The sequence below is a fragment of the Vespa crabro genome, chromosome 10 (genome assembly GCF_910589235.1).
Source record: "Vespa crabro chromosome 10, iyVesCrab1.2, whole genome shotgun sequence".
In the NCBI taxonomy this organism is placed as follows: domain Eukaryota; kingdom Metazoa; phylum Arthropoda; class Insecta; order Hymenoptera; family Vespidae; genus Vespa; species Vespa crabro.
Genome location: NC_060964.1, coordinates 7,855,993 through 7,882,512, shown reverse-complemented (window position 1 = coordinate 7,882,512; position 26,520 = coordinate 7,855,993). Strand labels below are relative to the sequence as shown.

At 35.1% G+C, this 26,520-nt stretch overlaps 2 protein-coding genes across 6 annotated transcripts in view; both read right to left on the bottom strand.

Annotated features, from left to right (window-relative positions):
* Positions 1-3,036, bottom strand: part of LOC124427270 — a 238,121-nt gene extending 235,085 nt beyond the window's left edge. The window contains exons 1-2 of one of the 3 annotated variants that reach the window (XM_046969949.1): positions 2,636-3,035; positions 1,609-2,480 (exon numbers count right to left, since the gene is read on the bottom strand). In XM_046969949.1, the coding sequence (XP_046825905.1) occupies positions 1,609-2,148 (540 nt within the window). In that variant the 5' untranslated portion in view covers positions 2,149-2,480; positions 2,636-3,035. Of the gene's footprint in view, positions 1-1,608 lie in introns of all 3 variants that reach the window. The other 2 variants (XM_046969950.1, XM_046969948.1) reach the window with 2 other exon arrangements.
* Positions 3,037-26,243: 23,207 nt separating this feature from the next.
* LOC124427568 (neuronal acetylcholine receptor subunit alpha-7-like) overlaps positions 26,244-26,520 on the bottom strand; it is a 252,146-nt gene continuing 251,869 nt past the window's right edge. For all 3 annotated transcript variants that reach the window (XM_046970658.1, XM_046970653.1, XM_046970654.1), the window contains one exon: positions 26,244-26,507. The gene's annotated coding sequence lies outside the window, so the exon portion shown is untranslated. The remainder of the gene's footprint in view (positions 26,508-26,520) is intronic.

The window sequence follows — 26,520 nt, the reverse complement described above, 5'->3', positions numbered from 1 at the left end:
GTTTGTTGTAAACGAATAAATATAAAGAAGGAGGAAAGAAAAAAATAAAATAAAAGGAAGAAGGAATGAAGAGAAAAATAAAAAAAAAAAAAAAGAAAGAAAGAAAAAAAGAAGAAAATCGAGTGAACGAGGTAGAAAAGCTCATAATAGTTCTTCTTCCGCTTATAGTCTGCATCCTGTGTATTTCTACTATCGTTCTTTCTCTTTACCTTTGCTCGAGTTACCAAAGCCTCGAGACCATGCATTGAGAGTCAGAGAGAGAGAGAAAGAGAGAGAGAGAGAGAGAGAGACTCGGTAGGGGGTGATAGAAAGAAACAAAAAGAGAAATAGAGAGAGAGAGAGCGAGAGAAGAAATGCAACAAGAACAGAATCCACTGGCGGGAGCGAAAGAGAATGTTTATCGTGGCCTTAGGAAGAAAGAAACCTTACGGGCACCGAACGAACAGGAAATACGACGTATAAACTTGTGTACGGTAAAAGGCGTATTATATCTGTATACTTAGTGGTTATATATATATATATATATACATCTTTTCTCTCTCCCCCCCCCTCTCTCTCTCTTTAAATGTAAGTTAAATAAAACAAAAGAAAAGTATACTTTAAAATCAACTAAGGAATTACATTCGGATAAACTCCGTGTTGGTAGCTTGGGAATGATCGTATGAGAGAGAAAGAGATAGTAGAAAGATAAAGAGAGAGAAAGAGAGAGAGAGAGAGAGAGAGAGAGAGAAGAACATGTTAGATAGCGTTCCAAACAAACTGTTTAAAAGGAAAAGGCGGGAGACGAAGATGAACGATAAGTAGAGATTTACGTGAAAGACGAAACATTAGAGAGAAGGAGAGAGTGAAATAGCTTTGGAGAAATAAAAAAAGAAAATAAATAAGAGAAAAGAAAAGAAAAATAGAAGGAAGAAGAAAAAGGATTTGTTTAACGCAAACTATATATTTTTTTTCTTTTCAATTTTTCTGTTTTTTCTTTTTTTTTTTTTTTTCTTTTCTTTTTTCTTATCTACGATAAAAGTTTATCCAGCACTCTCGAGACGTTCGATCGATTATCGATTAAATTCTTTCTTTCTCTCTCTCTCTCTCTCTCTCTCTCTCTCTCTTTCTCTCCCTAGACGAGAGAAAATATATATCATCGAGAGGTCTCGTTTCTTAATCATTTGTATTTACAATCGGAAACGATCTAATCGTAAAAAGAGAAAGGAAAACAAGTATCGACGTTTCATTTCTGTTGTACGTTGCCACGAAACAGATCTGAAAGGAAAGAAAGTCTAACGCCTAACCTACATATATATATATATATATATATATATATATATATATATATATATATATATATATATATATATATATATACAAAAAAAGGAAGGAAAAAAGTCAAGGTATTAGCGTGACCAATTGTGAAGAATCGAGAGGTAGTAATACGTCGTCATTGTCCTAGAGAAAGGGAAATTATTAGCGGATCGTATTATTATCATCGCGCGTGTATGCGAATCGATAGTTGAAAGTGCATATGGTAAATAGGTAGGTTATTGTTGTTGTTATTGTTGTTGTTGTTTTCGATAGAAAAACAGAAACGAGAAAGAATAACAATAGTACACTCACCGGAATGACAGGTGCGATGTGCTCGATGACGTCACTTTCCCCATCCAAGCCAATCGAAGTAATAGCATTAGCATTAGCATTGGCATTAGCATTAGCATTAGTAGTAGTAGTAGTAGTAGTCGTAGTAGTAATAGTAGTAGTAGTAGTAGTAGTATTATCCACCTTCACGAATGGAGTTTCACTAACGATCTCGTACACATAACCTGTCATCTTCGAAGCGTCTCGAAGAAATCGTTGATCATTATCATCGTCGTCACACGAGGAAAATGAAGATATAAAGGATTCGTCGCTGCTTGCAATCCTCCTCCTCGTCGTTGTCATCGTCGTCGTCGTCGTCGTCGTCGTCGTCGGCGTTGCCGTCGTCGTCATCGTTGTTGCCGTTGCTGTCGTCATCGTCATCGTCGTCGTTGCCGTCGTTGCTCCTGCTGTTGTCGTCGTCGTCGTCGTCGTCGTCGTCGTCGTCGACGTCGTTCTGGCGAGGATGGCACACCTCCTCTCCATGGTATCGTGCGTCGCGACGCCGACGGCCGATGTGATCATCGCGTCGCGACGCCTAACTTCTGCCTAACTACAATTTCTACAACCGGCTGATGCTTTTGTAACTGTAGCTGTAATTGCAAGTCTAGTTGTAACTGTTGATGCTGCTCTAACTGTTGTTCCTGCTGATGTTGCTCCTCTTTCTCCTCCACCACCTTCTCCTTCTTCTCCTCCTCCTGCTCTTCCTCCTCCTCCTCCTCCTCCTTCTCTTCTTCAATCACTTTTTCTTTCGAAGTCGAGACGCACGCTCGCTCGTATTCACGCGCGAGCATTCCTCGTCGCGCGACGAATAAAACTTTAGAAGCTTCTTCGACCGAGATGATATTCGTCGTCTTCTCAAAGTCACGAAGAAGACGCATATATATATATATATATATATATATATATATATATATATGTATATGTATATATATATATATAAATATGTGATGCGTGTGCGCGCGTATGTGCGTGCGTGCGTTTGTTGCGTGTCCTCCTTGCTATTACTTACTACAATGATTCTCCCCCTTTTTCCTTCTACTTCTTCGTCCTCTTTTTCCCCCTTTTCGTCTTCTTTATTTTATGTTTTCTCCTCTTTTTTTCTCTATTTTATTCTCCCAATAATTTTTCACTTTGACACTTCGAAAAAACACGGAAATTTTCGACGAGAAAATACGTATATACGTATATTGCCTAGAAGATCACGCACTCGATAAGAAAAACGAGACTCGATTTGTGAGGAATAAACGCGAGACGAAAAAAAGTATATATGTATAAAAGGCGAGGATGAAATAGAGAGAAAGAGAACGGACGAACGACGAGAACGCACGTCCTCCTCGCCGTGGTACGGAGGGCAAACTGTCGCTCGGTACGCGCTCGACCTCTCGCAGCGACGTCTCTCAGCGCCGCGACGAAAAACTGAAACTCGGTGGCGCCACGCCACCGACGATCGAAACGCCCCCGTGCAGTTCCAAGACGTACTACGCTCTACCCCCCTCTCTCTCTCTTTCTCTTTCTTTTTCACTCGCACTCGTGCTACGATGCAAGAAGACTGAGAGAGACCTAGGAAAGGCTAGGAATTGAACTCGAACAAAGCAAATTCTTCTTCATATACGATATCTGATATTTTCGATTGATCTTTTGTCATCGATACAACAAAATAATCATTCGTATAAATGGTAAATTAATTCTTTTTTCTATTCAACATTTGAACGCATTGAATTCTCACAGTAAAGATCGATGAAAGATTTCGAAACTCAAGAAAGCTCAAATCCTTCCATCGATCTGCGCTCGTCACCGAGGCGCTCGCGCATCATCACAACTACTACAGAAACATGAACGCATACGTACGAGAGACACGCACGCACTTGGATATCAGGGCTACCTACTCTCCTGAAATTCGGTTGTCCATCGTCCCGTTCAAGCAGAGAGAGAGAGAGAGAGAGAGCCATGAGTACTAGGTTCGCCCCATCCCCTATTCTCCAACCTTCAACTCCTGAGACAACATCTCCGACAACTCCGGCGCGCTTTCCAGGTTCTGTGCAACTACAATTCGTTGTCGATCGTCGATTCTGGTGATACAATTTTTAAACGGGCCATGTCGCACGAGTCATCCATTTTTTAAAATTATCTTCACGTGTCACATAAGTACTACATACGTTCTTAGCTATAAGTTTCATCCACGTTACCGCCCTCCCATTACACGATTTCCCATTTCCTTCCTTTATTATATCCGATTTCTTGGCTGAAACAGCACAACGTGGTTTCTAACAAATGAAAACGCTTTGGTTTCGTACTAACGGGAATGCGTTTAAAATTTTCGCGAAGGAAATTGAACTTTTACGAATACTACCAGTTTCTCTTCTTTTCGAACTCTATTTACTTTACGATCTTTCTTCTTATTCTTTCTTTTTTGTTTCTTTTTTCTTCTCTTTTTACCCAACTAACATTCTCAATGCTTCTATCGTTTATTTCTTCTTTTTCCTTTTTTCTTCCCTTTTTCACTCTCTTCTTCTTAACTACCGCGCCACTCGAAATGACCGATTCTATCTAAAGATATATTTCTTTGACGACGAAGTGACGAAAAATCGAAATTCTTTTTCTTTTATATATCGTAGAATCAAGTGGTTACCACGAAATATTACGCCGATAATACTTTTCTCGTCAATTTTTTCTTTTTCTTTTTTTTTTTTCCGTCGAAAATGATTAAATTATTATCATCCTTTTACTAGTTGTTCGCCAGTTCATTATCACCGCTATTGTTCACCCTTGCTCCGGGATATTTTTTTTCCTTTTTGTTTTTGTATCTTTTTTTGTTTTTTTATTATTTTTACCCTCAAGCACTTCGTCTCGTTCCTTATCGCTCTTCCCTTTCCATCCTTCTCCACTCTCATCCTTGGAATCTTTGCGAATCCCACGACTTTGTGACCACGCCTCCCCCCCCCCCCACCTTCTCCTACGTCCTCACCGAACACCCTCCTCCGAGTCTAACGTAGTCGACGGTAGGTATCTTCTTCCTCGAGGTCAACGCTTCGGAGACGGGCGATGCGCTTACGACGGAATTAAGGGATGGAAGTGTGGTAGTTACGCTCGAGATTTCGGCTTCTAACGGCGATAATATATTTTTCGAAAGTCGTTGAACCGTTCCTAAGGTTAGAAAGATACGCTCGATCGAGTAAAGCGACGAAAGAGAGTTCTCGCCAAAAATATCGAAATCGTAGATCGAACATTGATTTAAGATCCTGACGTTTTCTTAAAACGCATTTGTCCACGTGGAATTTTGCATCTCTCTCTCTCTCCCTCTCTCTCTCTCCCTCTTTCTCTCTCTCACCCATGCTCTGGTTCTTTCGAAGCACTTTTGCAAATTGCTTCGTAACTTTGCCTCGTCGTCGATGCACGTAGGTCAAATCGATACGCGTTTCCGTTCTCATCGATGGTCCGTACCAAGTTATTTAGAAATCGTCCTTAAAAAGAGACAAAAAAGAAAGAAGTGAAAAAAAGCAAAAGGATAAAAAAGAAAAAGAAAAAAAAAAAGAGGAAGGAAAAATAACGAGTGAAGATTCAGAAAAACGTACGTTCATTAAAACTCTCGTCGTAATCCATTTCTCGCTCCGTATCACTCCCATCTTCCCCGATATTCGCTCGAATGAGAACGGAGTTCTTCTTCGTTGAATGTTTCCAATGTTGGCGAATGAAATACAATGCCAAGTAAAAACGGACATATTAATAGACTCAATACCGCAAAGCATCCCTACGTGACAGCAGAAAAGAAAAAGAAAGAAGGAGAAAGAAAAAGAGAAAGAGAGAGAGAATGTGTGTGTGTGTGTGTGTATGTGAGAAAGAAAGAGAGAAAATAAGCATTCGTTTTAGCAAGGAAAAGTGAGGTCAAGAGAAATAGAGAGAGAGAGAGAGAGAGAGAGAGAGAGAGCAAGAGGCTCGGTTTTCTCCGGGCTATTTTAACGGGTCGTGAGATATCGATGAAAGGTTCTCGTAGCACGATGTTTCCGAAACATTCCCCGTTACGGAGTAAGGGATGGAAGATGGGATTGACGGTGTGTGGTGTGGTGTCAGGGGGTAACAGTTGAAGAGGGTGTAGATGGTTATAGCAAAGTCCAGTGAGGAAATTCGGCTGTGAGTCTCGTGCCTCGGAGCGTATCTCGAGCTCACCCTTCGACATCAGCACCACCATCACCATCACTACTACCAGCAGTAGGAACAGCATCACTACCAGCATCAATACCAACACCAGCACCCCAGCATCATCTCGACGACGGAAAAGGAAAGGGTGGTAAAGGAAGAGGAAGAGGAAGAGGACGAGGAGGAGAAGAAGAAGAAGGATAGGAGAATAGGAAGATAGGATAGGATAGGATAGCTGGCAGGAACGGGCTAGCGGCTAAGTCGGGCAAAAGCTCGCGTTTCCCTCCGGAATTCGAGCTCCGTCATGCCGGCGCATCGCGTGGCGTCGTTCGACGTCCTGATGCACTCCATCCCACTTCCCATGTATGTATGTCCAACCCTCTCTCTATCTCTCTCTCTCTCTCTCTCTCTCCCTCTCTCTATCCAGTCACCCTGGCACACACCACCCTTGGGATCGAGCCTCGTAAAATTGGATTTGCGCACGGCGTACGCTCGATTTATCCTATCGACCCGATCGATATATGGATATACCTATATACCTATGGTATATATGTATCTATCTATCTATCTATCTATCTATCTATCTATCTATTTATCTATCCATCTATCTATCTACACGTAGATATGTATGTGTGGATCCTTGAAATACGAAGGACCAAGATCTTCTTCGATTCCACTACGACATCCTTAGTACCGTGCCACAGGATTATCAACGTCCTTTTTCGCGTAATCGCTCTCTTCCTTTCCTCTTCCCTCCTTTCTTCTTACTTTCGACGATGACCAACACGAATACACACAAAAGCATGGGCGCACATACACGGACATACGTTCCAAGTTACCGCTCTGATTTCCTACGGATTTCATTCTGTTTCGTTTCCTTCGATTTCTCGATAAAACGCGCGATAAGGAGGTACCAATCGATCGTACGATCTCGATTCCCCGATAAAAGAATGTTTCTAAATCGAACGATGTTCTCTCTCTCTCTCTCTCTCTCTCTCTTTTTCTCTATCTCTATCTCTCTATCTCTATCTATCTTGCTTTTTGTCGCTTCGCAAGATTTATCGGTCCAGTGGAAGAAGGCGACCAATCGGTTTGCATTGTTACGAGAAACCACTTCATTCTGTAATTCGCTAAAGCAAAATCGCTCGTAATTATTTATCAGAGTAAGAGAGATAAACTAAATCTATGGTTTACATTTAACAAATCCTTTTACAAAATGACTCGATCGGATTCATGATATATATATATATCACATAACGATATTACTTTATTATTTAGAAAAACTCGAAGAAGAGAACGATCGACTTAAGCTTGACGGAATGTTCTAATATTTCGGAAATGAATTTTTTGGGAAATTTTGTATCACTTGTGAAGAATTAGCGTGATATTTTGGGAAAGATGATGTTGGCGGTAATGATGGTGGCGATGGTAGTTGTGATAGTTGCTCGCAAAGGTGCCAGGCTAAAGTTCCTTCGTAATAATTTACTCTAATCCCCGAGAACGATCCCGTCGAAGATCCGGTGGAAGTTGCAGGTTTGCGAGCGAGTGAAAGAGAGAAAAAAAAGAAATATACATATATATATATTTATAGCAAGAGAAAAGAGGATAGAAAACGTTTTTATCGTGGAAAGAACGAGGAGAGAAGAGAGAGGGTTTAAATCCGATGGCAAAGGAAAAGTTTGCGTCTGTTGGGACGTCATAACGTTGCTGTGCACGTGCACACGAGAAACCGCATGTTCTATCGAGGGTAGACGCGATCGAGACGGGAAACAATCGCTTTCTCCATCTTACTTTTACCAATAAGCACCACTACCTTTTCGACTCTTTCCTTCTCTTTTTTTCTCTTCCACCGGCGCACTCCCCCTTTTTCCTTCGAGTTCAACGATCAAAAAGCCACCGACGAAAATGACATACTTCGCCGAATGCTATTTTTCTTTTTACGTTCTTTTCGATCCAATTCTTCTCCTCTTTTACTTTCCTTTATTATCTCTTATACTTTCGACAAGTATCAATTAGATTGTTTTATCGATAAACAAATGTAGCAGATATCTTTCGGATATTATTATTTATTTATTTATTTATTTTATTTGCGTACATATTACGTATGTATATAATATTAATTTGACCTTTGAATTTTTCATAATAATATCCGTTTCCACGAATTTGTTAATTTTTTTCCCTCTCAGTTAAAATTTTTTTAGTCTCGACTACTATGACGTTAGTTGCATTCATGAATATACTCAAATGCAAAAATGCTGAGGTACTTTGCATTAGGATTTTTTTTATCTAAACCTCGCTATGCTATATTTGAAAGTTGACCACATTTCGCTCGAGTGCAAAAGAACACGTGTTTTAGAGGAAAGCTTTTAAGAAATTCTGTTAGAAAATCATACAGAAATAATTTTTCTCATGGCAATGTATCTTTTGCCAAGCTCCATCCGTTACTAATTGCGTAGATACGTTTGTACGTAACTACGTTTGTATATAACACGTTTTCAAGTTTTTCAATTATACGAAGAAAAACGTCTCTTTCGAGAAAATTACAAGGTAAAGTAATGCGTCAAATTTTCTCATTCCTTATCACTGTAGTTTTCTTCTTTCGATTTATTTTCTCGATTGCTTTTCTTTCTCTCGAGTCAAAGAGAATAAAAAATAAAGGGAAAAAGAGAGAGAGACGGACAGAGAAAGAGAGAGAGAGAGAGAGAGAGAGAGAGACGGATAAGGGCAGACTTCGCTTTTCAATTAATTTCACAAAAGCTTCGAACAATAAGCGGTGTAGATAACGATAGGGTGTCTAATCTACACCTTCATTCAATCTTTTTTCTCTTTCTTTCCTTTGGGCGTTACAAAGTCTGTAACTAGTAAGGTTTGCTGAAATGATAGAAAACTATCTTCTCGTCGAAGCCAGCGGAAAAGTTCACGAGGAGTGAAGTTTTTTGCGATACCGCGAGAATCGTATCAGATTTCTCGACAGTTTTGCTTCCCAGGATGAGAAAGAGAGAAAGAGAACCTTTCGAAGCTTACTTCTCAAATTCTCTCTCTCTCTCTCTCTCTCTCTCTCTCTCGGTCTGTCTCGCTCTCTCTTTTAAAGACCGCTTACACTTTGTACTTAGGTCTTCTACTCGGATGAAACTTAGCCAATGCGGATACAGCAGTTGTGGAGAGAAACTGAAAAAAGAGAAAGATATAGAACGAGGAAGAAAGAGAGAGAGAGAGAGAGAGAGAGAGAGAGAGAGAGAGAGAAAGAGAGAGAAGAAGAAAAATTGCACATTGAACGGAACTCAAAGTATCTTACGTTTTTGCCTATTACTTGCTACTATTGTTTCTTATCAGAATTCGATTAACTATTTGAATAAACACATGTAAATATGTACGAATATAAGTAAATATACTCACGTATTATCTAGGTCTGGTCTCGTTACATTAACTATTTGATCTATTAATTACTATTTGATTTATTTGCACGTTTGCAAAGTTAAATAAAGGACATCGTAGTTCTTAGTCGTTATGACGATTATAAAGGTTAATATAGCGATATTCATTGTTCAAAAGGTTAATCATCGTTCTCTCCGTGTATATCGATCGTACAAACCCGCATTTATCTTTCCTCGTTATCTATCTATTCAGTAAGTTGACATTTTCTAATTTGTTCGAGTAATACTTAACGTTCGATAGATGATAGTTCGAGTATCTGTCCGCATCCTATAAACAACGACTAAACTAATTCCTTATGATGTCTAATTCGCGTCTTTGTACGGACCAAAGCTTCATTCGAGTTTCTCGTTTGAACATAGCTCTATTACCAACGACAATACACCGATCTAAACTCCTACGGGACAACGATGACGAAAACTAAAAGGAGGAAGAGATGAGATAGAAGGAGGTAGGGAAAAGAGAAAGGAAGAGAAAGCAAACAACATTATACTTCGCTCGGACGACCCGATATATCCGTGCAAATTAGAGAACGATGACTCTGTTTTCGGAGAAACGTTGCGAAATTAGCTTGGTTCGTCAGCCTCGACGAATCATCTCGTTCTCTATATTTTTTTTTCTTTCTCTTTCTCTCTCTGTCTCTCTCTCTCTCTCTCTTTCTCTTCCTCCTTTCATATATCTACTTATAACGTCATCGTTTCTTTACAGTCATCAGGAAAGACTTTCGTAACATAAAGCGAAACGATTCAATGTGTAAACCTGATATTTCTTGTATCATTGGATAAATGAGAAAAGTGCGGTAAAATATCATCAAACGAGTCGCTATTATCAGTAGTATTCTATTACCCCCACTCTCTTTGTCTCCCTTTCTCTCTCTCTCTCTCTCTCTCTCTTGCTTTTTCTTTCTCTGTTCATTTACAGGTTTTTTTTGAAGAGTGTAGAAACGAGAGTAACTATTGCACGCGGATGTACCCCGGTGGTGTGGCCTTTGTTAGTCAAAATTCATGTAGCAGTTAATTAATTTCAGGCAGCCCCAGCTTATTATATAACCGCAGGAGATATTCCAGGCCGCTTTCCGACATCGTGCAATTTGGCAGATCGTTACAAGCCCGAGCGAAACGTGTGCCGAGTACTTTGTATGTACGTGGCATCCCTTTTACGTATGCCATCGTGAAACAATCGTATTCCCCCTACGGCCATAACGGCTTCCGTATATTCACCATATAACTAACACTGTGTGAAGGTATGGTAGTAGGATAGGTAAGTGGGGTGGGAGGTCAGAGTGGGGAGGGGGTTAGGCCATTGAGAAGGGCAAAGAGAATTATCCTTTCGTTCTCAAACATACATATATATATACATATATATATATATATATATATATATATATATATATATATACTACGTTATATTTCTACGTCCTGAGAGTTTCCCGACGAAGGTGTCTATGGAATACTATTCTCTCACCTCTCAAAGGAATGTTTCGTCTAATTTATGTATATGTGCCGGACGTTAAGGTCATTTCAACATTACACCCTCGCGAAAAACTCATCGACCTTTCGTACGTTGCGAAGAAAATGTTACTATGCCTCCTCTCCCTTGGTTTCTAACGGATCGGGTCAGGCAAACAACTTTCAGGTAATCGAGGAAAGGATTTATCTGTAATAATATACGGTACCGACTCAGAGGTTCATCGGTCCGTTTTTACCAAATATTCAGAGGAAGAAAATTTTTCCTACTTTTCTTTTAGCGTCATTAATATTCTCAAATATATGTGTGCTTGTTTGTGTGTCTGTGTGTGTGTCTGTGTGTACGTAAGAGAGAGAGAGAGAGAATGTAGAAAAAAAATAAAAAGAAAGGAAAAAAGAAAGATACCTCGAGAGGACAGCCATTTCCAACCGAGCAAAATGAATATCCCACGCACAGAGACACGTTTCTCGACTACTCGTCCTACTTGCTACGTTCCTTACTACCGGGTAACTCGCTCTGAAGAGCAGTAAGAAAGAAAAGCGAACTCTCTTAACGAATGCTTGTCTTCGTCATTTGCCGTCGTAGTACGCTTGAAAGTAGTAAGAAACAGAGAAAGAGAGAGAGAATGAGATAGTCATGCTTCCGGTGCAACGAGACACTACACGCTATTTTTCTTCTTTCTTTTATTTCTCTCTTTCTTCTTCTCTTCTCTCTTTTTTTTTTCCTTATATTTTCTCTCTTTTTCCCTATTTATCTATCTATCTATCTATCTATCTATCTATCTGTCTTTATCTTCTTTCTTCTTTCTTCTTCTTCTTCTTCTTCTTCTTCTTCTTCTTTTACATCCATCGTGGCCTGTAATCAGCGAAATTAATGAAGCATTTACATTATATTCCCGCAACGAAGTCGGCATGTCCTCTAACGAGAAACCCTTATGCGATGAGATTCGACCTTCTCCTCCGTATCTCTAGTTTCTAATTAGAGTAGGTACGTATTTTGACTGGCGCGAGAGATGTAATTAAATTTCCACGGATAATTAAATAGGATTACAAAGATGGGATTTTGGATGGATCATCTGGACACTTTACAAAGGTTCACGCGAGCGCATAATTAAGCGACCGGTTACGATATATAACTACGTCTCGAAGTAGAAAATCGTTTCACTCGGCAAACGTTAAAGTAGAATTAGAAGGAAGAATAAAAGTAAAAAGATGCTTTTACGATTACGAATTCGTTTTACGAATCTTGTCGTTCCACCATGGAAATAACGAAGCGAAATAATTCGTGTAGACATTTAACGATTTTCGTTTTACTTTGTCTAAGCGGACACTCGCGTTTTTTCTTTCTTTCTTTTTTTCTTTCTTTTTTTTTTTTTTTATTTTATTTCGTTTCTTTTTTTTATTTTTCTCTCCTGAGGCAAGACGAAATTGAATTTTCCAAGATTGATCGCAATTTGCTGTGTATGTGTGCATATACATGCATACATATATATATATACATATATATATATATATATATATATATATATATATATATATATATATAGAGAGAGAGAGAGAGAGAGAGAGAGAGAGAGAGAGACTGCATTCGTTGAACGAGCTTATTTGTCATAAGGCGAGTCACGATAAAAATTCGCTTTTATCGAGCAACCTGTGCTCATAGAAGTGGGCAGACCGCCCACCTAATATCCATGAAACGGTTAAAAGATCGATTTAGAAAGTAACTGACCCAAATGCGAGCGTACGCCTACCGGTAACCATTTTGTGTTGATATACACGTAGATTTTACATATACGTACATACATACATATGTATGACAGAGAGAGAGAGAGAGAGAGAGAGAGAGAGAGAGAGAGATTCACGAAGGAAGAAGTTCCACGTCGATCGATCGATCCTATGCGGTCACATTTCGTCCTGCACCAGAACTTTGAAAACGTTTTGGCTCGTTCGTCCAGTCGACAATAAATCTTCTATGTTCGATTTTTCTCTTACTCTCAAATAAAACTCGAAAAGACGATTTAGGTTGGAAGTAAAGAGAAAGAGAAAGGGAGACAGAGAGAGAATGAGAGAGACAGACAGACAGACAGGGGACATTTGTTGAAGGAGGCAAAACGTGACACCTGGTACCACCATGCGATCGGCATTAAAGTCCAATGAAACTGAAAGGAATCTACGAGTAAAGAAAAAAAGGACAGAGAGAGAGAGAGAGAGAGAGAGAGAGAGAGAGAGAGAGTAAAGAAGGGGAGAGATAGAAGTCAAACCACGTCGAGAAGGGACGTGGCCTTAAAGTTTCGCCTCCGACAAACTCAACAACACAATGACGAGTTACGTTTGCTCGAGGCTGGTGTACAAGCTCGAGTAGTAACAATGACCTCGAGATAGAACGCTTTGTAAGAGCCTGTTTTTCGTAGGTATCCTAAGAGGGACGAATGTGGAAAGGAAGGGGGTGGTGACCCGGTACACCACCAGGACGATTTCTCGCTGATTTCGGTTATTCTAGTCGACCTGTGCTTTTCCATTGGATTCAAAGGAATGACCGGCTGTAGCAATTCGATCATAGTTGGGTTTTAGATGGGCAGAACCTCGGACCCTGTGAAGAAACGAACCTTCGAGGCGTGAGTTCTAAGACCGCAGAAGTGCCAGGTGCGATTTCTTTTTTCTTTTTTTTTTCCTCTCTCAATCTCTCTCTCTCTCTCTCTCTCTCTCTCTCTCTCTCTCACTCACTCTTTTCTTCCTTTTATACCTGAAATCCTATGGAACCAGAACCTTCATTCTTCCTTTTTTTTTTTCTCTTTTTCCGCCTCCATGATCCCAGAAATGATACCGCAAGATCCTTGAAATATTATCCCGATTCGGATCGTGTTGTTGTGTGATCGATCTATTGTGATTCATCTACGACTTGCGTGAAATATCCGATAGATATAAAAAAAAAAAAAAGATAAAAGAATATAAACTCCGTTAGTATATACGATAAAATGAATGAATCGGAATGATCTATAAAGAGATTCAGATTGAAATGTTCTTTTTTGACGATTATGATAATAAGACAAAAATATATTGATCGAATTGTTTAATGGAAAAACAATTGGATCTGGCAATAGAGATTAATTAAGTTTCAAATCGAACGCTATTAAATTTGATTTATTTTTAATCGGAAAGTTTCATCCGAATTTACGGCGAAACGTTTTCTTTTTCGCGTGAATGGTCAACGTAATCCGAAAAATTCTAGTCTACGTCGTTATTCCCATAACACCCGGAAAGTTTTTGTCCTCGGTCAGAATCAGTTTGTGCAGCTTGGATTTGCATGAAAATACAAATAACCGCGTACACAAATATTTTCAAAGCGTAAACAAAATTAAAATTTTTTCACAAAACTCGCATGACATATATACGTATATACTAAGCGCGTACTAATACAAATAATCTACAAAAGGATTGAAAGATTATATATTTTAATCGAATTGATCGTAATAGTTATATTCATTGATATTCGATCCGATTCAAGGTAGAGATTTTCTTCCGGGGATTTTTCTTTTTCTTTTTATTTTTCAAACGTAAGATGTGTACCTGAATTCAAAGGAACTACCTTTTGTCCAAGGATGAAGAACAAAAGGTGTGTAGAACGCTACCAAAAGAGAGTCCTTTGAGCACCGACCTCTGTGTTTGCTCGACGCATTAGTGACCGCAAGAGACCCCGGTGCGACGTACACATATTCTTGAAAGCGTTTCGACAAGCTTTTGTTTTTCGACATATCCTTGAATCTTTTTTCTTTCCTCTCTCTCTCTCTCTCTCTTTTTTTTTTTTTCTTTTTCTTAGTTACGGCCAATCGAGATCCTGTGTATACATAGACGAAGTAAGTGCGCATGGTATGCAAAGGTTTAAAAACATCAACATCGCCAGCAGATGTTCCTTTTTAAAGGAAACGAAATGGAAAAATATTATTTCAAGATTTTCTTTCTTTCCATTTCTTATTTATTTCTCTCTTTCTCTTTCTATTTCCCTCTCTTTTTATCTCTTTCGCGTTTTCTTTTTCTCTGATTCTCTCTTATCAAAGGGTAAAGTAACTTGATCGAGAGAAAGATGGAAAAGTGCGAATAGAAATTTTCTTGGTAGGTGTAGAATGTTTACACGGGCTGTTAGGAAAGTCAGTGATCCGTAGGAAAGGGTAGATCGAGTAAAAGATGTCGCGTGACTCTACGCTCGATTTGACTTCGTTACCGAGATACTAAAGTGGTGGTATAACGGGGAAACAATCTCGTTCTCTTTTGCTCTTCTTCTCTTTCTCTCTCTATCTCTCTCATTCATTCATTCACTCATACTCTTTTTTTCTCTCTCTCTCTCTCTCTCTCTCTCTCTCTCTCGTGCTTTCTAGAATTTTGTCGATATTGTTGCCTATTGGGATAGCAGATACACTTGAAAGTTATCAAAGTGTGGGATCGTAGTTTGAGTATCTTCTCTAAAATGCCTTTCGGCTGGGCATGAGTTTCATTTCTGTTCGATTACTGGATGTTTCAGAACGATATTCGGAAGGCACGATGACGATCTCGATCTTGCTTACTCCCTCTCTCTCTCTCTCTCTCTCTTTCTTTCTCTCTTTTTTTTTTTTTTGTTCAATTCAGTTTCGAAGAATCGTTTTACGGACTTTCGCATTTGCTTCCTTTTTATTGTGTCTTTCTTCCGTTCGAATAAAATACGTGGCTATAGTCTATGACAAACATCAAATCGAAATGTTTCTACTGTTAACACAAAAGACCCGTCATCCTTTGTCAACTTTTCTCTGTGTTTCAATAACGATCAACAAATCGAGCACTCGTTTATGAGACCTAAAATCCTTTTCTCTCTCTCTCTCTCTCTCTCTCTCTCTCTCTCTTTCTCTTTTACTATCACGAAATTTTACGTTTTCGATGTCACATAGAAAAATGCTTGAAAATAATTGCCGAGTGGGTCCGCGCGATGTTTTGTCATTGGAAAAAAAAAAAAAAAAGAAAAACAAACAAAAAGAAAGAAAAAGAAATAAAGAATATCGTTTTCATTTTTAACAAATCGTATCTAATGAACTCAAAACGAACGATGAAATCATTATTATCGTTTTATTAAAGCAAGCATCGAATATTCAATATAATTATTCATCCTCGTATTTCATCGCATATTAATATAATATTAAAAATAATTTGTGTCTGCGCTATCTAATTAATACTAATGACGAATGAGTTCAAGGATCGAATATTTTAATAATTAATCATCTTATAACAATAGAAATCGAGTTTATCAATTTCTGGATACGGTCTCGTATATGCGGCAGGAATTTTATGTCGCATTCTGTATTACCTACTGTGATAAATTGATTTTTTTCAATAGCAACTTCCGGTACATAAACTATAAGCATGGTACTACTATGGTAAAAGATATTTGGCAGTCGATAAATACAAAACTTTATATAATAATTAAATTTATCTAATAAATAGTTATAATAAAAATCATTTGCGATAAATTCTATAAAATTATATTTATATTCTACTGTAAGTTGTGTTTTATCTTACGTTTACTTTTTTATTTTTTTTCGAAAGTAGATATCGATAAAAACTAGTTATAAATTTTTGTAATAATTTCGAATATGATGGCACTTTCGTCGTGAAGATTTTGATATAACTTTTTTGATATCAATGGCGATAACTGAAATCTCTTAGACGTGAATTCTATCGGTAAAACAGATTTTTTTTACCGAGCTTAAGAAAGTTTACATTTCGCTCGTAGGGTGGATAACTTCAGCGACAGATATGGACAAGATATGAATTACATGTGTAAGTGGGGAACATTATCATCGTAAGTAACTCGCAGGTAACGTAACGATCGAATTAATGTGTGTTAAAACAAATAGTCAAAATAAATAATGTTTAGTAAACTGTGAACTTATATTTTTCATTTTTTCCCATTCATATTCTTTTTTAATGATGGCGTGCCTGTCGCTGCAATAATTCGTGATAGATACAACGCAGTATTGCATTTATTTTATTATATAAATGCATAAAGGATAATAAATATAATGGATACAAAAATTAATGAATATTTATATATTAAATATTATTTCATATAATATATGTATTTCTTTTTCTATTTCTATTTCTTGTCATTACTCTTATTATTATCTTATTAGATATAAAGAAAATTACAAGAGAAATGACAAAAAAAAAAAATAGAGGAATTTTACTTCATAGATAGTATGGAAACGAATTAATATTTTTTATATGATTTTTATAAAAATAATATATATATATATATTATATTCTCAAATTTATACACTTAATTTGTCCATAGAATTCTATTATATCCAATCTATTTATTTGTGAAAGTATTATTAAGTAATATATAAATCAAAGTTAGAATAAAGGAATTTTGAAGATATATCGAAATATGTAGCCATTCGCCCGGTAGTACTTGCATTAGATTCAATTTCTATAAGTAGCAAGTAATACCGACCCAGGTCTCACCACGTGGAGGTTGCTACATCTGGAGACCCACGGGCTAACGGTGACTCTACTCTAAAATCCGCGTTTGCGAGATAATCCAATAGAATTTTCAAGCAAATAAAACGAAATCCTCGGTAGGATTTTTTAATCACGCCCGTGAATACTCACGTGAGTGTTAGAATAACGATGATTCTAAGCTGAAATTTGAGATGATATAAGATAACCGAAAATTCTAGCTTTTAATGCTATCTAGAGATTGGTCAGTCTTTGCTTATGGTTAACAGGATTGTTGCAATATCGGCAGCTACATATACTCCAATATTAAATAATACCGTTCGTGTATCCTGAATTTCGAACAATACGACAAAGTTCATAGGAAGGTATTTTAATAGCGTTCGGACATCACACGCCAGTGTTAGAAATATTCCGACTTCACTGTAAAATCTACGTTCGCGAGATAATCTAAACGAATGTTTCGAGCAAATAAAAGAAAATCTCCGATAAAACTTTTAATCGCGTTCACGAACACCCACGCCTGTGCCAATCGACACGCGCGCAAGTGTTCTTCCTATCCTTCCCGTATTCTCGCGTAAAAATCAATGATGAATTTTATCCCTCGATAATCTCTGAAGAAGAAGAAAGGATAAAATTGACAAAAAATATTATATTAAAATTATTTTAAGTTTCTCGGACGTTTACGATCTTTTTAATGTTTAAACGAATGTACTTTTGTTTAAATATTAATTTATTTTATTTCGTGTACATTAAAAATCGTTTAAATAATTGAAAAATTATCGAAAATATTAATTTATAAGTTTTCACTTTTTAAAAGTAAAGAGCTTCGATGCGTTGTAATTCAAAAGAAAACTAAATCGACGATTAACAAAATTTCCAAAAAGTTTGTTTTTCTTGATATTAGGCGAACGTTCGCTATTTCAAAATTTTAATTTTAATAAACTAACTAATAATTATTATCGAGAGAATGCTATTCTTTGACACGATTTTCTGTTTTTTTTTCTCAAAAAAAAAAAAAAAAAAAAATAAATCTTTTTCAACAGTACGGAAAAGTCGTGTACTCGCTTGAACTTTCACTTTAAATGAGACGTTATCAAAATCATTAAAGAATAACGTATTTATTGATTGTTGGCGTAAATCATTACAAAACTAGGGGGTGATGAAAAGCCTTAGAAAAAGAAAAAAAAAAAAAAAAGAAGAAGAAAAATTAAAGCTCCAAATTTAAACGAGATTCTCAATGTTCTTACATTATCATTTTATTTTCGAATAATTTAAATAATCCATCTAACAATATTTTTCTCGTAAAAGAAAGAAACTTTACGATTAGATTTTTCATTTATAAACTCGTTTTATACGTAATTACGTATATCTAAGCATACGTACGTCCAATAATTCTCATCTCTCGAGTTTTACGATTAGATTTTTCATTTATAAACTTGTTCTATACGTAACTATGTGTATCTAAGCATACGTACGTGAAAGAATTCTCAACTCTCGAGTTTTCTGTCATCTCCGATCTGATATTTCGTGTGTTTATAAATGACTTCTTCGTATTCAGTCTGTTATTAATATTTCCAAGTACTCTTTCAAAACATACATTGTTTCTTGTTATCGTATTTCTCGTATACCTACCACCTTGAAACTATTATACGTAATGAGTACTCGTAATTCGTTATGAATAGGATAGGTAATATATAAACAAACGCGTTAGTACGTATCCGACCATTACCACGATAGGATGTAGCTTAGGTTATTCCGTTAATATATTATTTATTCACGAACTTGTCGCATTTACGCTGTATGAAAAATTTACATTAATAACGTTAATAAGCGTAACTTATAATTATTAATAGTAATTATTTATTATTTCTTGTTTTCTTTTCTTTTTTTTTTTTTTTTTTCTTTTCTTTTATTCTTTTATTTATTTTTATTTTCTTTATTCTTTTCTTCTTTTTTTTTTTTTTTTTTTTTTTTGTTTAATTTTCTTCTTTTGTTAAATCATAGTCGCTTAATTATTTATTAATCGTTAACATTGTGATCGTTCATAAACTCATACTATCGCAACTACAATTTTTATTTTCCATCTAAATGTCGTATTCTTAACAGATAATACGCTTCTTCTTCTTCTTCTTCTTCTTCTTTTCTTTATCTTTTTATAAATTACACAATTTATACGTAAAGATACAAAAGTTGAATTATATTGCACGATGTACGCCCTCTCTTGTATTCTTTTTCTGTTTCGATTAGTTAATAAATACGTACATACATACATTAAATACGCGTACATACATACATACAATAATAATTAACGCGAAGTCGTATCTTCTGTATATTTCGTTTAGCTATACAAATTGTAATTATCGCGCTGTATTAGGTGATGGTGTGGTTGATGGTGGTATTGGTGTTGGCACGATACGAAGATATACGAAGATCGGACAGATTCGTTCGCAAAAGGAATAATAATTAAAGGTATTGATTATCGAAAATTCTCATTCGCGTGCTTTCATTTTTATTCTCTTACGGCACAATTCAAAGTCCAATTATTTCTCTTTTTTATTTTTATTCGTTCATTATAGCCGTTCAATATTTTCCTATCTTCTTTAATAGAAAATATACGTACACCCTAAACATACATACATACATATAAATACATACATATATATATATGTGTGTGTATATATATGTATATGTGTATATACATATATTTATACATATATATATATATACATATTTAATAGTGATACGAGTAATAAGAATATTGCAAATGAGTGTTTAATATCTCTCGTAATAAAACAATGCACAATAGATAATAAATAATAATCATAAGCGCAATGCATTTCATAAGGTGAAAAAACGAATAAATTGTCCAACCGATATTTCGCAACGATCGATATTCGTGTAATTATTTCGAGAGAGAGAGAGAGAGAGAGAGAGAGAATGAGAGAGCTAATGCACTCAATGTCAGTGTGTTTCCTGGCACTGACTGTATGTTAATTAATACGATGGCGGCGCGGCTTTATGTAATTCAGTGTACTTGTAGATATTACGAATACTACTACGTTACTGTTAATGCACAAAGTAATTCCATGCAATACCAGCAATACTCCTTCCGCATTTTGCTCATATTTTATTTTTCTGTTTCTTTTTTTTTTTTTTCTTTTTTTTCGTTTGATTTATTTATTATCCGTATATGTTTTTATTTTTCACTTATTTTTCACTTATTTTTCATTTATTTTTCATTTGTGGAAAGTAACAAGAGCGAATAAAATTAAAAATTACGAAGCGAATTTTATAATATGAATTTTTTTGTTCATCTTTTTCTTTTTTTTTTCATTGGCGTATAAAGAAAATTTCAATGCGTTTTATTTTCGTTTGGTTTAACTCGAAATATGAATTTCAAATTCGCGTTTGTATCTATGTGTGTTAGTACAATATCTGTGTGTGTTAGTCCAAATGAACTCACGTTATTACATTTATCTCGAATGCCCGGTTAACGATCGATATGGATAAGCAAGTACCTTCATAATCTACATCGAAGTTTTACAAAGTGATTATTATATTATTCTTCTATGACAATACTGGATTTTAAAGAAAGAAACTATACATGTATTTCTCTTGATTGTTATCTATTCTCCTTCATATTTTTTTTTTTGTTTTTAAATTTTTTAATCGTATCATATATTTTCACATTAAAAATATATTATATACTCGCCCGTCACAAAGAAAAGTATACGTAGAATTAAATTGCATTAGCAATTACATTGGTTATTAGCAATTCGTTTATTCTTTTTTCTAATATATATATATATATATATATATATATATATATATATATACATAACGTTAGGTATTTTTCTATATATATTTATATTTTTCAATATACGTATATCGAATTGTATCGTAGAGCTTGCGTATCCATATTAATAAAATAATAAGTATAATAGTAAATTTTGTTTATCGAAGTCAAAGGAGAAATTGCATTTGAAATGTTGCATTATAGAAAAAAAAAAAAAAAAAAAAAAAAAAGAAAAAAGAAAGGAATAATCGATCGTCTTCGATGAATCATTTGAACGTCTTTCAGTACAACGATAAGTGTTTATCGGATAAAATTCTTTTATTATAATTCTCGATGAAATAATTTATAATTCATTGAGGTGCCAGTCGGCATCTATCGCACAGGATCGATCCACATTTTGATGATCGATATATCATAGATCGTTCGATAAATCCGTTTCACGGATATAAAAATGAAAAGAGTTTATTAAAATGATTAAGCTCGTGATTCTCGAACATTGACGAAACGTTCGATGGGATCAAAGGAAATTTTATTATATAAAAGATAAAATGATCGAGAATGTCACGAATGTTTTTCCAATCGTCGATCCTGCGTACTTACGTCTTATTGTTAATTAAAATATACGCAATGTGAATGAAATTAATTTAATCGTATGGTACAAAGTTAGGATCGATTAGAAATTTCAACTTCGTTATTCGTGTTGTATTTCTATCATCGTAATTATTAATAATAATAATAAATACAACAAGACATGCAGAGAGTAAAACTCTCGCACTTACGCGAAGGCGCATATATCTATCTTTAAATCGCGTTTGGCAATTTGTTCGTTTCACGTTCGAGGCCATTCACTTTCTTCCAGGCGATTCTCGAACAAGCGGAAGAGCCACCCAATTCATTTCTTTATTTTTCTTTTCATTACACACACACACACACACAGATATATATTCTTTTTTCCTAATCTTTCTATCTATATGTAACCAATTTATTTCTCAGCTCGTTCCTTATCACTTTTTTCCTTTCTTACAATACTTACGAGATCTTTTTGTAGGAGAACACGTGAAAGAAGAAAAATAATTGGATCGATCTAATATGATTTTTCACTTAAACATAGTTTTTCTTTCTTTTTAATTTATTATTTAGACAACTTGAATGCGCTTTTCAATCTCACCGACGATGTCTCTTGTGTTCTAAAATCAAAAGATGGAGAGAGAGAGAGAGAGAGAGAGAGAGAGAGGATGAAAACGAAAAAGGAAAAGATGAGAAAGAAAAAGAACGGAAAATTCTTGAATGAAAAGGTTCTCATCACAGTCGGATAGAAATCTCTCTTTTTTCTTCTTTCCTTTTTTTTTCTTTTTTTTTTCCTTTTCTTTTTGTTTTTTTTTTTTTTTTTTTTTTTTTTTTTTTTTAATACATACATCTTTTCACAAGCGCCAGCGCCGAGAGTTTCTAAGATACCTTCTTCGACATCGACTCTTCCGCCAGTTATCGAGTTATCGATTCGTATAACCTTGCGAGCTACGTTCTATATGAAACATCACATTCAATAATCCTTCACGGTCCGCGATACATGTCTTTCTATACCTATGTTATAATATACATATATGTATATATATATATATATATATATATATATATATATATATGTATATGTATATATATATATACATAATATGTACGCATATATATAATAACGAGATCTTTTTTCTTTTTCTTTTTCTTTTTCTTTTTCTTTTTATCTTTTAAGCGCATATACAGAGTAAGACTTCTTATCTACTTTTTGAGCATACCGCGCGGCTAATTTAACTTATTTAATTTATATATGTATACTATTCTCGAAATTGTTCACGTTACGTTATATATCGTCATTATTATTATTATTATTATTATTATTATTATTATTATTATTATTATTATTATTATTATTATTACTATTATTATTATTATTAATATTATTATTACTATTATAATTATTATTGATGCAAAGGTTACAAGCACGAGTTTATGTACTAAAAAGTTTCATGTAAACAGCAGTTGGATCGATGCAATGGTTAAATTCGTGACAGAGTTTGTGGGGCGGGTCTGCGTGTCGCGCGTGCGTGCGTGCGTACGTGCGTGCGTGTGTATGTGTGTGTGTGTGTGTATGCATGTATGTATGTATGTATGTGCGGACACATCGTAACTACGATAACGAATGCGTTTGCACTTAAACGAGTATCGTGTAAACAGCACAGCTTTTTCTATTCGTCAACGTCGTTGTCCTCTATCCTGTTTGAAGGTGGTCGCCATGTTGGTCCTTTTCTGCTTTTTATTTTCTTCTTTTTCTTCTTCTCCTCGTTTTTCTCCTCATTCTTCTCTTCATGTTTACTTCGAAGTTAGGTTCTCGCATAAACATTTCGATTGACATTGAAATCCAGCCAGAATTAGAGATACATATATTCTCTTTTTGCGTGCTATTTTCAACGTATACGCGCCTGTGTATATGTGCGTATTTCGTATGTGTATATATATATCTATCTATGTAATTGCATGTGTATATATATATATATATATATATATATATATATATATATATATATATATATATATATATACACATATATATTTGTCTTTTAATAATAATATCGCATTTTAAGAAAATAGGAACAGAGACGAATATAGGGACAGACTACGAGTTGTCCGTGTAACCTAATTCAATTCCTTTGTATTTAGTTCATTAATGAATCAGTTAATATTACAATTTATTAACAGTTCGTAGTTATATCCATAACGTTCAATTTCATTTATTTCGACGCGACGACGGTTCAATCTTCTTATTATTTTATCTTACAATATTGTTTCTCACACGTGCTATGTCCTCTTTTCCTTCTTAGATGTATATGTTATGTATATTCGTATGTATTTATGTATGTATGTATGTATGTATGTATGTATGTATGTATGTATGTATGTATGTATGTATGTATGTATGTATGTATGTATGTATGTTGTATGTATGTATGTATGTATGTAAATATATATATATATATAATTATGTATATAATATGTATATATAACGCGTATTTTTTATTTTTTTTTTGCTTTGTTTTGTTTTGTTTTACCTATATTTATATATTTATGTATATGTATATTTTTATATTTATATATGTATATTTTCGTATGTTCAAAGTTTGCGTACGCATACATCAACGCGATGCACTTTATATTATAGATACATAGCTTGATCATTCGTTTTCGAAACGAAAGTCATTTAAATGGTAACAAATGTGTTAATAATTAATGAGTTACGCGCCGATTCGATAGTTTAGAAATCGTGCCATCAGTCAGTTACTTTTTTTAATCCGATCGAAGTCCCGTGGAATACCATTTCCTTTGAATAGACGAAAGTTATGCGAAAGATTAAATTTAAAAATTCTACGAAGGATCTTGCTATCTGTATTCGAATATCTCGCAGATTAAATTCCAACAAAGATTTAAACGGTTTCTTGAAAAATTCATCTTCTGGCTTCCGTTTTTGAAAAATTCCCAAAAAAAAGAAAAAAAAAGAAAAGAAAAAAAATCGACCGATAAAATCCAATAAAACAGGCGTGATTATAATATATTCGTATTTTTAGGATCGAACATGAAAATTTTTCGATTCGCCGATGATAAATATTAACTTAATTGATTTGATTTAAATAATTCAGCATTTAAATGTTATTCGAAATGTGATAATCGAAGGAATTCGATAATATGATAAATGAAGAAATTCGAAGCCACACTAAGCGCGTACAGTGCATGCATATATATATGTATATATATATATATATATATATATATATACAAACGACGTAAATATATTTTCAAAATGATGGAAAAATGTCGTGGACGATATATTAATACGTCACGTTTGATTACATTTAACGAAATGTCAATATTCACCGTGAGTATGGTTACAACGTGAAATTATTCGCGTATAGGAATTCGTACGAAACGCAATGATTTGTAACTATTGAATCTGAGAATGATTTTGGCCAGCCGCCTGTAGAAATAAGTTGCTAACAATAGTCGTGTCTATTTGATACGAGTTGATAATACGTCGTCGTAGATAATTGTTTCCTACAAGAGTAGAGTGAAATAAATTTTAGTTGAGCAAATACAAGGGATTTGTCCTACGATTTAAATACATGTATGTATGTACGTGCAAGGTAAAACGTTTCGCTCTAATATACGCGATATATCGATAGTAACAAACTTTTTATCCGTCAATGAATTTAAAATGTATAAAGAAAAAAAAAGAGGCGTACGAATTATGACGATTAAAATATTAAACTTTGTTATTTGACGAAAAATTATGTTATGTTTCAGCACGATTAGAAACTTCTATTATCTTTCGAAATATTTCGAATCTGCATTAGCACACACATATACATATACTCTCTCTCTCTCTCTCTCTCTCTCTCTCTCTCTATGTGATACGATGTAACTTTAAAAACGTACATTGATATCACGAAAGATTTCAATTTAATATTATAAATATTAAAATATTACAGTATTAAAATCATAGGTATAATATTGATTTTAGACGAAGAAGAAAGAAAAAAAAAGAAAAAAAAGAAAAAAAAAGGAAAATTGAGATAGATAATTTAATAATTGTCTGAAGTATTTTAAGAAAATATTGAACGTTAAACGTTAAATGCTTTATCCGTTACTTATTCCAAACAATTCAGACACATATACACACGTAACACACGAATAGAACGACGCATAATAGTTATGCTCGTCATTGATCGGCCGGCCCGCCAGCCTGTAGCATATCCAATATGCGTCGTACTCGTCAAGTCGGAGCACGCAACGAAACGTTCACCCTGACCACCCGTCAATCTCTATGTCTCTCTCTCTCTCTCTCTATCTTTTCCTCTCCTCTCCCCTCCAATCCTCTCGTTTTCTCTTCTCTTGTCATCCTCGTCGTTCTCGTCGTCCTCGTCATCGTCGAGCTCGCTTATGGTATGCGCATATAGGAGCAAATGGCACTATGGCTCGTCTAGAATGCCGGCTAGTAGTTTAATCGCTTCATTGGACCCACCTACGAGCCAAAGAGAGAGAGAGAGAGAGAGAGAGAGAGAGAGAGAGAGAGAGAGAGAGGGAGAGAGAGAGAGAGAAGAGCACATACATACTGCACGTTTAGGTATGCCATACTAATTTCTAAAATATTTGTCAGTCGATCGATATCGAAATTTCACGAGATCATCTTATTCATTTGTCGATACATATATCTGATAAATCTCTATTTCGAATCGGTACTTTTAGCAACGTGAAAGATCTATGAGTATTATAATGGTTCTTTTTTTTTTTTTTTCTTTTTTTATTGGAACTTTTGAAAAAGATATGTATGAGAACGAAGAAAATGAATAAGAAGAAGAAGAAGAAGAGTTCGGTAGATAGATTTCCTGTATCTATTTGTGCGTTTTATTCGAATCACGTTGCTCGGCGAGAATAAAATAATTTCGTTAAAGATCGATGAAAAGATCGACGACATCTTTAAGTCAAAAGATGACATATATATATATATATATATATATATATATATATATCTTTTTTATTCTA